Below are 11,336 nucleotides of genomic sequence, written 5' to 3'. Positions count from 1 at the left end.
TATTATTTTGTAAAGTATAATAATATACATATATACATACATATATATATTTTTTGCCGCTAGATCGCTAATGACACGATTTGCTAAAGAAAAATTCATTTAATTCTCCTTATAACATAGTGATTACTTGCTCTGTAACCCACCTATGAATTGGAAATATATTTAGCTTGTATATAATACCAGTTTTTACAATAGCGATTATTTAGGAAGCTTTCTTACGCCCTTTCTCTCTCGCCCATATTAATTTTATATATAAATAAGTATGTAGACAGATAAAAACCTTACTTTTTAGTAGTTTATTTTGTTATATAATTAAGGAAAATTTTTATTATCATTTAAAAAACAGTCCAGTCTTAAATATACTTTAATATTATTTAATAAGTTGTTTAATTTAATTTTATTCAGGTCATATTTTTGGTTTCTTTGGCAGTGAACCAAATGCTGAAATAATGGTACCCTTGGTTCCTGTTACATTGCTAGTGAGAGGCTGCTGTACAAGCCCTGGCTGCTTTATGTTTGGTTTGGTGCCCACATTGGGAGCTGCCTGGTCCCACTTTGATTTCCTCTTTTTCTCATCATCACTTTCAGGTTTCTTTGCAACTCCTGTTATAAAATCAATCTTCGCTAACTTTTCCTTTTTTTCTTTTTCCCGTCGGTCCATTTCAACCTTCTGAACTCGAGCCAATTCATCATAATATGATTCTTTTCCCCATTTTAAAGGATCGTAAATTTCAGGTGGATAATTTGTATCTAATTCATTTATATCACAGTATTGTATCAGTTTCTCATAAATACTAGGATTTCTAAAGTTTTTCTTGTCCTGTATAATTCTATTCATATCTAAGCCTTCATTCAACATTCTACTATAGTACTTTGCTATTGTGTCTTGTAATTCCTTAGGGCACTTCCCTGGAGGTTCAGGCGGTATAGTCAGGCCATCTTGTGAATCATCTGGATCAGATCGGGGCACAGCTTCGTCTGTGTCTGTTTCCATGGACAGGCGGCGCATGTCGTCCTGATTGTCGGCTGCAGGGGACATGGGCTCTTCATCCGACACAATAGTGTCATCCACATATGATACTAACCTCCTTTTCGGCGATACTGGAGCTGATGCTGATTTATTGTTTTCGTCGGGTTTTTTTGGACTGGCAGGTGCAGAGTGTACAACTTTAGGCTCCTCTTTCTCTGGTGTTTGCTCATCTTCTATTATATCTTCCTCACCTTCTGAATCCGTATAAGTTGCTGTGAGCGACGCTAGCGCTTCTGAAGTCATGGTTTTCGGAATTTATTGTGCAAATTTCAAATTCACAGATCTAAATACAGCCTGCTTGTTAGTTTTCACTTTTAGTTGTAACTTGTTTAAAAAAGAAAATATATTTAATTCTATGTACATTTAATGAAATATACTTCTGTTACTATTATAGATGAATAACGGACACAGATTAAAAGGACTGTCTCTGTCTAATGTCGACACAGATTCGAGCAGAGTTGCCAGATGCAATTTTGATTTTTATTTCATTATTAAATTGTAATCAATCATAGGAGAGAAAGGATTTGTAGTATAAGGGATTAACGGCCCCATTACTTACAATGTCAGGCCGACCTCCACGCAGTTTCCCCTGGAAACCATTGCGATTAATTCTTAATTTATTCATTACAATAGACCAATTGATTTATTTTTTCGATAGCGCAGACGGGGTCATCATTATCATCTAATAAAAAAATCTTCTATCATATATTTTATTATAATTATGTACCTTATATATCTATAGTACTAAAATATTAGCCTAAATTTCCAAAAAGTTACACAAATTTCTCCAACCCTATTTATCTTTTCTCTAAGAATTTAATTTCTCCAAATTATCACGATCTTGGCCTTGGTTTGTGAATTTGTGGACTGGTCATTCTATATTACTGTCAGTGTCAAATTTGATTGTGACTTATTAAGAGAAAGAAATTATATGTATGAGTAAATTTTGTTGAATCCTGTATTATGGGGGTGTTGAAATTGGAATTGACAATAATAGTAAAAATTGATCTGTGTTCTATTTAAATTTTATAATTTGTGCTGTGACATGAAGAGCTAAAAGGGAACCTTACAATTATATTATTGCCGTACGCTATACTCTATAGTGCCAGCTATGGCGACACAGCCCAGTGATTACACAGAATTTCCACCCGAAATTATCTTGAAGCCATTGGCACTGATCGGCCTTTCTGGACTAGACGCTGTTAACAATGCCGTACATAAGGAAATATGGGATGCGTTCTCTAATAACAGGCGGCCTGACCGCGCATCAGTTCGTTTCAAACTACTCAATAATACCTTTGAATTCCCAGTAGTAAAGCCTAAAAGAAACTCATACGAATGGTACATACCTAAAGGCATTCTAAAGAAGAACTGGATTCAGAAGCGCGTGGCTCTAATTCCCGCCGTAATCGTCATATTTTACGATATGGAATGGAACGATCCTCAGTGGAATGAAAAAATAATCGAATGTGCGTCTAAGGTTCAGTCAATTCGGGCGGCAGTCGAGGGGCACGCGACGCGCGTCGCCGTTGTCGTACTACAAAATGGTCAGTCCCCACCACCATCTGAGTACATGCTTGGAGCGGAGAGAGCTCAAGCTTTGTGTGCTGCCTGTGAAATACAATCAAAATCACTATTTGTCCTTCCTCATAGTGATCATCTGATGGGTTACATAATACGTTTAGAGAATGCTTTTTATGATATCGCTCAGAATTATTATCATCATGAAACCAAAAATATAAAACAACATAGAGACCACTTGAATAAAACTACTCACCAGTACCTGTTTGTGCGACACCAGTTTAAGTTGGGTTACCTGAATGAGTTGAAACAAGACCTGAGTACTGCCCACAAGCACTACATGCATGCATATACAAATTTACTAGAGACCAGGATTGTTGACACCAACATGCATGAGGTGAGAACTGTTGCTGGATATATTAACTATAAACTATGCAAATTATTATTTGCTTTAAATTTGCCAAGGGATGCAATAGCGCAACTTAAGTCACATATTGAAAGGTACAGGAGTAGAGTTGGATCAACAGAGTTGCTATTTGAACATTATGCATGGATAGCACGACAATATAGTGCCTTTGGTGAGTTATTCGATGAAGCAATCAGAGCTGGGCTTCCAGCCATACAGTCTCAGCATCCTGGGTTTTACTACCAACATGCAGCTCAGTTTACAGTAAAAAGAAGACAAGCAATGAGATCAGTTTGCAGTGAAGCATTACAATATCCCCCATCTCCAGATCCATTAGAGGGAATTGTTGAATTCTATGGACAGCGGCCGTGGCGGCCTGGTCGGCTCAGTGCTGACCCTCATGACCCTCAAAAGGAACAGGCTGCTGTTCTGGCACTGCAGTATAATGAGAGAATGTTTAATCACTCTTTAATGATTATCGGTTTTCTAGGCTGTGCAATTTCACAATTTAAAACTTTCCACTCCCCTCGAATGAGAAAACAACTCGTGGTTGAGATGGCTAATGAATATTTCTACTCTGCTGATTATGGCAAGGCTCTCACATTACTGACACATATGCTTTGGGATTACCGGAAAGAGAAATGGTGGTTCCTAGCATCACATGTACTTAACAGAGCTCTGCAATGTGCATATTTATCAGCAAAAATACAAGACTATATACAGCTCTCAGTGGAAGCCTTATCAAACTACATACAGGTGCCAAATAAAGACAAGGACAGAATATACAGAAATATAATATCAGTTCTTAATTTGAATATTCCTGCCCCAGAACCAGATCTGCCAGTCTCTTCACATAGCAGAGCGCTAGAGGCTTGGCAAGTGGCTATTGAGAAAGAGCCTTTCACTATTGCTGTTGACATGTCCAATATTTCCAGCTTTCTGGAAGTAAAGCCAAAATTCAGACAGCAAAAATATAGAATGGATCAGTTAGTTGAAGTAGAGATCTATGTTAGATTAATTTATGAGACAGTCCTGGAATCAGTACAAGCATATATTACAGTTTCAAGTCCTACTGAGACAATTGAAATTCCAATAACAGAAGATGGAAATAATTTAATTTCTTTAGTAGGAAAAAAGGTGAAGAGGTTCTTGTGCCAGTTCAAACCAAACCCAAAGGACAACAATTCAGATTTGCATATTAAAAATGTTTCTTTTGTCCTTGATTCTGATAAAAAAAGAAAAATAATAATGAATTTTAAAATAGGAGAAAACAAATCAGACTCTGCAATCCATCCAGAGTTGTTACATTTTATTTTAAGTCCCAAGACAGATTATGAATTTGACTGTATTGTACCTTTACCAGTAACAACTATAACATCGAGAGAATGCAAATTGTCCATAGCTATATCTAATGCATGTCCAGCTCTTCAAGGTGAATGGTTTCCAACAACCTTTACAATCACAAATAATGAAACTAGTCCCTTATATGATGTCAAGATCGCACTTTCTTTGTTGAGCTCACCTGACAATCCAAATCCAGAGTCAGTGACGGAACTGAGTTTAAAAGAAGGGCAACCACAAGCACAACCAATTAAAATAGTAGTAGGAAATCTTGGCCACTTATCTACTCATGCATGCACTTTTTATTTAAAAACAAATAGAACTGTGACCACAACAGTCCAAATGAAAGTTTCATATTATATAGACCTCCCTGAAATATCAAAATTAGAATGTGTGAAGGATTTCACTACAAAAATAACAGTTATAAAGCCCTTTGAGGTCAGCACTAATTTTGTTGCTATGAATTTCAAACCAATTACCAAATGTTTTGTAGAGGATCCCTTTATTGTGACACCACAAATAAAAATTTTAAGTCCTTGGGATTTACTAATATTGAATACAGAATTAGAATTAGTGGATTGTTTTAAACACCTTGATGATGACAAAGAAACATCTTGCATTAACAATTTAGTAGTGGCTGAAAAAAATGTAGCTTCAGATGCAATGTGCATACAAGCAAAGTACAAACCAAAAGATAATCCAACAAGAGTGGGCCTATATAATATTACTTGGAAACGGAGAAGTAACACTGATGGCCATTGTGTCATGAGTAGCACAGCCCTATCAGGGGTGCCCATTGATGTCTGCCCAATAGCAATCAAAGTCAATTACCCAGAAGTAGTAGAACTGCAAACTTCAGTATCTCTCAAGTGCACTTTGTTTGGCCAATCCAATACTCCAATTAGACTAAGTCTTACTGTGGAGGGAACTGATGCATACATGTTCTCTGGTTATAAGAAACTGTCAGTGACAATACCTCCTAAGGATAAACTGGAGTTGTGTTACAACATTCACCCCCTGGTGGTAGGAAACACCACTCCCCCAAGATTAAAAGCCACCGTGATAGGGGACAGCTCAATACAAGAAGTAGTCAAAGAGATGTTTGACAAAATCTTTCCACAGAATATATTTGTTATGCCTAAGTACAATAAATAATAATGGTATTGTGTTGCTTCTGTTTTATTACATTGCAAACTGTAAATAATTCTGAACAAAGTGTATAAGTTGTATTATGGTTACCTTGTAATTCTTAAATTAAATAAATCAGTTATTTGTTAATAACTTTGTAATTACTCATTTACCAAGTATAAATATAGCTAGTGAAATAAAAGATACCCATGTGATAATAAGAAATTTATTAGTAATGGATTACACTAATCTTTACGAAGCTCAAACTTCTCTTCTTGAATGCCATTTGCTGTGATAATCAATATGTAAATGCTGTCGCCAGTATAAATGTCACGTTCAGCAGCACTGATGAATACATCCTTCAGCAAGGCTAGTGCCTTCTCTCTAGGTATTGGGGCCACTGTAACATTCTGCATATTCTTCAGACCTATCTGATTATCCAGCAGTGGCTGCAGCTGAGCACCGGCAGAGCCTCCAGCCCGGTAGTTGGAGCGCTCACAGTGGCCAATAGGGTCGTAACTGTAAACGCATCCCTTACCCTCCGCATCCAATCCTGCCAGTATATTAGACACGTAATATGGGAAAAAACGTTTATAATACAACATGGTTGAGAGCATTTGTGCGACTGCAGGAGTTGACATTGATTTGTTATGTTCATGTTCGTACATTTGCATGCGGGCTTGAAGCAGACGGGTGAGGGTAAGAGTGTCACACCAGCATCCGGTCGCTCCTAGTACTGTGCCTTCTGACAACTTGAACAACTTCTTTTGTTCTCTTGTGTAGATGGAGAAGCCTGTGCTGAGACGAGTATCGGCTCCGATGACGGCGTAATCGTCGCCGGCGATCGCTACTATGCTTCCTCCATTGTCAGCGTATGGCTCAAAACGAACCTGTTTTGCACCTGGTACGGCATACTCTGGGAAATTTTCACTAACGCTCAACATTTTAGTTACAACAGAGTTAAAATATGTTTGTTATAATCGACACTTTATTGTGAATAAGAAATGTATTGAGAATAACTCACGAATGACATGCACAATTTAGAATACCTTTTAAATTAATTTGACAAAAGTCATGCCATTTGACAAGCCAAAATGTGACATTATAACGTGAAATGTTACCATGTTACCAAATGATTTAAAAGCGCTAGTATTATATTTAATCTTCGCTGAGTGCCTTCATACACTTGTCCAAGGCATAACCATTGAATTGCCGTGTGTAGAATAGAGATAAAGCTGTTCTTTAAATATTTTGTCTTTCTTACAAGCTGAAATGCTCTTGCTATCATGGTGAAATAATTATTTTAAGGATCATATGAACTAAATTTAATAAACTAATAAGTGAAAATTATTATAAATGTAGTTTATATTTGTCCAATTGAAATTCTAATTTAAATTTATTATCATAGCGAAATCCTGACCTATTCAGAATCGACCTTACTATTCTTAATCTATGCATTCTATTTTCTCTAATCTGTGATCTCACCTCACTTCTATTTTAAGAAACAAAAATGAGAAAATTCAAATTTCTATTGTTTTTATTAAGTTTTTCTGTTTATTATATTAGTAGTGAAAAGCAGACAGGTCCAGATCCTTGGGATGATGATACTTATACAATACCTGTCGTGAATGATAATGTTCCTCCTGATTTAAGATATGAACCAAGAAAGAATATCCGTAAAGAAAATGTTCTTGGAATTAGTGATATATTTTTTAGAAGAATGCTCGCAATAATGCTGAAAAGTGGCCAGAGTAAGGTAAAGTTAGCGAGATATAAGAACTATTGTATTTTTATTTTAATATATAACTTTCCATGGTATGTATCGTTTACCACAAAAAAAGTCAGTTCAGTCTTAACAATGGGACTTATGGTCAGTGGCTACCTTTAGCGACGGTAATATAGATAGTTTCTATTTATTATTATCAACCCTATATCTTGATAATGTCTGAAAAGCATGGGGCATCTACCTCAATAGCCCTTCAAACATATTTGTCTTCCAAGTAATTCATTAATAATATTATTAGTATTATAATTTACTTCCAGGAAAATGAAGATGGCAGTATTGATATTGTTTTACAAATGAAATTTGATGCAGAGAGATGGGCCATTTTGGAGAATCTTCTGAAATCAGACTCAGCTATTACGGAGACAAGTCTGCGACGCTCCATGGGATACATAGAAGAGGCAGTATACAAATCCACTATATTAGACAAAATAAAAATGGCATGGAGTGATTACATTCAATATTATCTTGTAGAGTACAGGGTAATAACAATATAATATTAATATTTTATAATTTTAATAAATCAAGTTATTACATTTTACTATTTTATTGAGATAAATAGTATTATAGTAAATAATTTTTTGTTTCAGACATGTATCACATGGACTCTGGGGTTGTTAGGAGTGTCAATCACATTCTTATGGCTATGGAACCACATGTCTCACAGGCATGTGCTAATATTAATATTTGTTGCCCTGTACCTATATGAGGTGTTTGTATCATACAAGGTATAAACTAATTTCATAAAATTACATAAGTTGTTGTGATAATTAATACAGGTTTGTAACCTTCTAATATCTAGTGCTTGGTGACCCTTTATTGACATGCTTCTTGTCAAAGGGTTATTAGAGATCCATACAGTGATGTTCACTGGTCCCTTATGATGTTTCTCTTACACCTTGGCACCTCTGGGAGCCACTCGACTACTCTAGAAAAAAGTAAGAAAAAAATAGTATTGGGCAAAGCCAGTACTATCTTTTTTTCACTTGGATTTGGTGAATATAATATATATATATATATATATATATATATATATATATATATATATATATATATATATATATATACATACATACACAACTCTACCTACCAACTGTATCAAGTCATTAACATGCCACTGTTAGGCATATGTCACTCCCCATAAATATAAATTATTAAATTTACAAATTAATAATTACAAACACATGAAATTGTAATAATGGGATATTAATTTATTAAAAAAAAACTGTTGCAGGAAGCAGAACAACAAGAAGTGAAGCAATTTTTATCGGCTCTACAAAGCTGCAAATGGCAGTTCTGGAAGAGTGACTGTGAAATTCCACCGCCAGATATCGTTCTTTTCATGAAATACATGAATCCTTTAAAAATAGCATTAAGGATGTTCACTTCTATAATATCAGAACCAATGATTGCTCTCAGTGACACAGTAAAGACTATGGTTACCGGAATTACTGGTAAGACCCTTAAGAGATATTAGGACTAGGATTTATTTTATTTAAAATATTTAAGTGTTGTGCATTAAAATGTTGTATGTATTGTTTGTTTATTGTCTATAGGTGATGATTTCATCAGGCGGGCTGGCAACTTTTTTTCTTTTCCTAGAAATATAACTTTAAAATTGCAGAATACTTTAGAATACTATTAGAATAAAATATATTTGTGAAACTGAAAAACATTTCACAAATGACTTAGTTAAAATAACCTATTATACAAGCTATGCCATTTTGTCATTGCTTTAATAACAGAATTATAAGGATTAAGAAGTGTTGAAAAAATATTTTATTCTGTTTATTTATATTTTTTTTATACAACTTAGAATATCAGAATAACTGTTGCCTATAGACATGCATGGCACCATGTACAAAACAGAGTATACTGTTTCGCCCATGATACCTCCCATGCATTACCATTCTTGGACTATATATGTTATGCCTGGCAAAATTATAAATGGGACAGAGGTACCTAAGCAGATGACTTCTGTACAAAGTCTCCCTCTGGTTTGTTGAATATTGTAAAATGTTTATATTACTTTTCAGATGGCCTGTGGTTCCCGTTTGACAAAATAGTTTATGGTATTCTAATTCTGTCTTTTAACTCTTTACTGGTGGTGCTCCTCATAATGATACTCTTTAATTATATTCTCAACATTCCATTTAATTTAAGTTTCTGTGGTTTAATGAGTATTGGAGTAACACAACGTAATAGAACATTACTGACGCAAAGAAACAATGAATCCCGTGCAGAACAAATTGAAAGTGCTGACAGAATCAGTGGCGCCACGCTGGACAGGTTCCTCGACGTGGTTTCGCGTGCTCTAGGCAGTACTGGCGCTGCAATTGGTCAACAATCAAATGTTAATAGTGAAAACATTCCAAGAATATCATCCACTACTGTTGGAAAGTCTAAACTACATAGATCTGCCAGCACTGGACGATTGCCAAGTGCCTCATATGAAACAACCAATAGGATATGCTTAGAAAGTACAAAACAGTATAATAAAAACACTGGAAAGTTCAAAATTGGTCCCAAGGATGGCAGTGGAGATGCTTATTGTAATTAATCATGATACAATTAATTCAGACAATTTAATATTAAGGCACTGAGAAGCAGCAGCTAAGTAAATTAAGAATTTGTTTTTATTGTAAGCAACATTCATAATCATTGGCATAATCAAGATTATTTTCCAAGGGGGGCCTGATCTCTTAACACAGGTGCACTGTGTACTCTCAGACATTCTTTGCGCATAATTAAAAGATTCACTCAAGTCCTGAGAATTCTGGGGTGGACAAGGCCCATCTGCCCCCTGCTTCAATATGACTATGTTCATATTATCATGGTGTAAATTATCACTATATCTCACAAAAGTCCACGAGTTTGATTTTTACAAACATTTATTTATTGACTATGGTGATCGAAGACATCAATAATAATGTTAATGAAACCAGTTAATAAGATGGCACTTTTATAGTATCATTTGATATATTTAAAAAACATATAATATCTATATATAGTGAAACATTTTATATATTTTTAACAGGACCGTTTTAAGCATGTTTTACATAATGTGTAAAAATCTGGAAAAAGAAGCCGGTTGCGGTTAATAAAAAATATAAGAAATGAAACAGATTGTGCTGTGTGGAATGCATTCGTGACGGTTTTTTTTTATGAAAAATGGTGGCATGGTAGAGCTGTTTATACTATTGGTGTACAATGGCGCGACGCTAATTTAAAATGAAATAATAAGCATGAAGTCAGTGCACATCATCCATCGTAGCAAACTCGCCAGAAGTTAACCACCATGATTTCAGGATTTGAAGAAGGTCAACCTAACATGGTATATTACTAGCAATGGAGAGAGAAATACTCACCTCTCAGTCTCTACAATTCTACAAGACTGAACAACAATAGTTTCCAATGAATTTATTCTGTTTTTATGAAGTATAGGTATAAAATAATGATTTATCTTCCTCTGATGAAGCTGTAAAATATGTTAACATAAATGGTGATCGCTATTATATATGAATCTAGTCTGTGATGATTTTCCCAGTTTTAACTATTGATTAAGTATATTAATCTGAAAATAAATTTCATATTTTTATTATAAATTGTTTTAATTTAAATTTGTACTTATCGTCAAAAATTTTTAAACAAAAAAGTCTGGTACCTAAAATTTTAATTATACATTTCATTGTAATAACCTAATTTTTGGCGCATAAAATTACAAATAAACAATATTACACTGATCGTAGTATTTAGTAGTGAAGTATTTAATCACTTGGAAGTTGTTGAACAGTGTTTTAAATATTACGGTACCTTTTATCAGGATGTAGTGATACGCAAGCGAGTTGGTTAAACACCAGTTTATTCAGTGAATGAATAAATAGAACAAATTGTTACAGGCCAGTATTTACAAAATTATTAGTGGCCAGTATGTGAACATAATATACTACATAGGACAGTTGAATTTAAGAGCTATTTAAAAATCTTATAGTTTATTCTGCAACATAGTACAGTTCATATAATATTATTCATATTTTTTATAGTAAGTAAATATAATAAAATGATGGCCAACAAGTATACGGCCAGTCTGATGGTAAACAGAAGTACCGTATCCTATGAATGCTTAT

The 11,336-nt window shown here is 34.6% G+C and overlaps 4 protein-coding genes across 4 annotated transcripts; 2 read left to right on the top strand and 2 right to left on the bottom strand.

Moving 5' to 3' along the window:
* Positions 1-346: 346 nt before the first annotated feature.
* LOC113521750 (SAP30-binding protein) lies at positions 347-1,460 on the bottom strand. Its single transcript, XM_026907402.3, has one exon. It carries the CDS (start codon positions 1,271-1,273, stop codon positions 407-409), a length of 867 nt encoding a protein of 288 aa, XP_026763203.2. The 5' UTR covers positions 1,274-1,460; the 3' UTR covers positions 347-406.
* A 468-nt stretch (positions 1,461-1,928) lies between these two features.
* On the top strand, positions 1,929-5,579 carry LOC113521697 (trafficking protein particle complex subunit 11). Its single transcript, XM_026907325.3, has one exon. The coding sequence runs from the start codon at positions 2,142-2,144 to the stop codon at positions 5,451-5,453; it is 3,312 nt and encodes a 1,103-aa protein (XP_026763126.2). The 5' UTR covers positions 1,929-2,141; the 3' UTR covers positions 5,454-5,579.
* A 61-nt stretch (positions 5,580-5,640) lies between these two features.
* LOC113521658 (proteasome subunit beta type-1) lies at positions 5,641-6,520 on the bottom strand. Its single transcript, XM_026907268.3, has one exon. It carries the CDS (start codon positions 6,368-6,370, stop codon positions 5,672-5,674), a length of 699 nt encoding a protein of 232 aa, XP_026763069.1. The 5' UTR covers positions 6,371-6,520; the 3' UTR covers positions 5,641-5,671.
* Positions 6,521-6,883: 363 nt separating this feature from the next.
* Positions 6,884-10,473, top strand: LOC113521637 (uncharacterized). The gene is made up of 5 exons (XM_026907232.3): positions 6,884-7,182; positions 7,470-7,691; positions 7,800-7,937; positions 8,444-8,663; positions 9,246-10,473. Exons 1-5 carry the CDS (start codon positions 6,937-6,939, stop codon positions 9,767-9,769), a joined length of 1,350 nt encoding a protein of 449 aa, XP_026763033.2. The 5' UTR covers positions 6,884-6,936; the 3' UTR covers positions 9,770-10,473.
* The last annotated feature ends 863 nt before the right edge of the window (positions 10,474-11,336 follow it).

This window comes from Galleria mellonella, unplaced genomic scaffold (assembly GCF_026898425.1).
Source record: "Galleria mellonella isolate WM207_F2 unplaced genomic scaffold, CSIRO_AGI_GalMel_v1 utg63, whole genome shotgun sequence".
NCBI lineage: Eukaryota > Metazoa > Arthropoda > Insecta > Lepidoptera > Pyralidae > Galleria > Galleria mellonella.
Note: the sequence above shows the minus strand (reverse complement) of the source record. Positions and strands in the feature narration are given on the sequence as shown.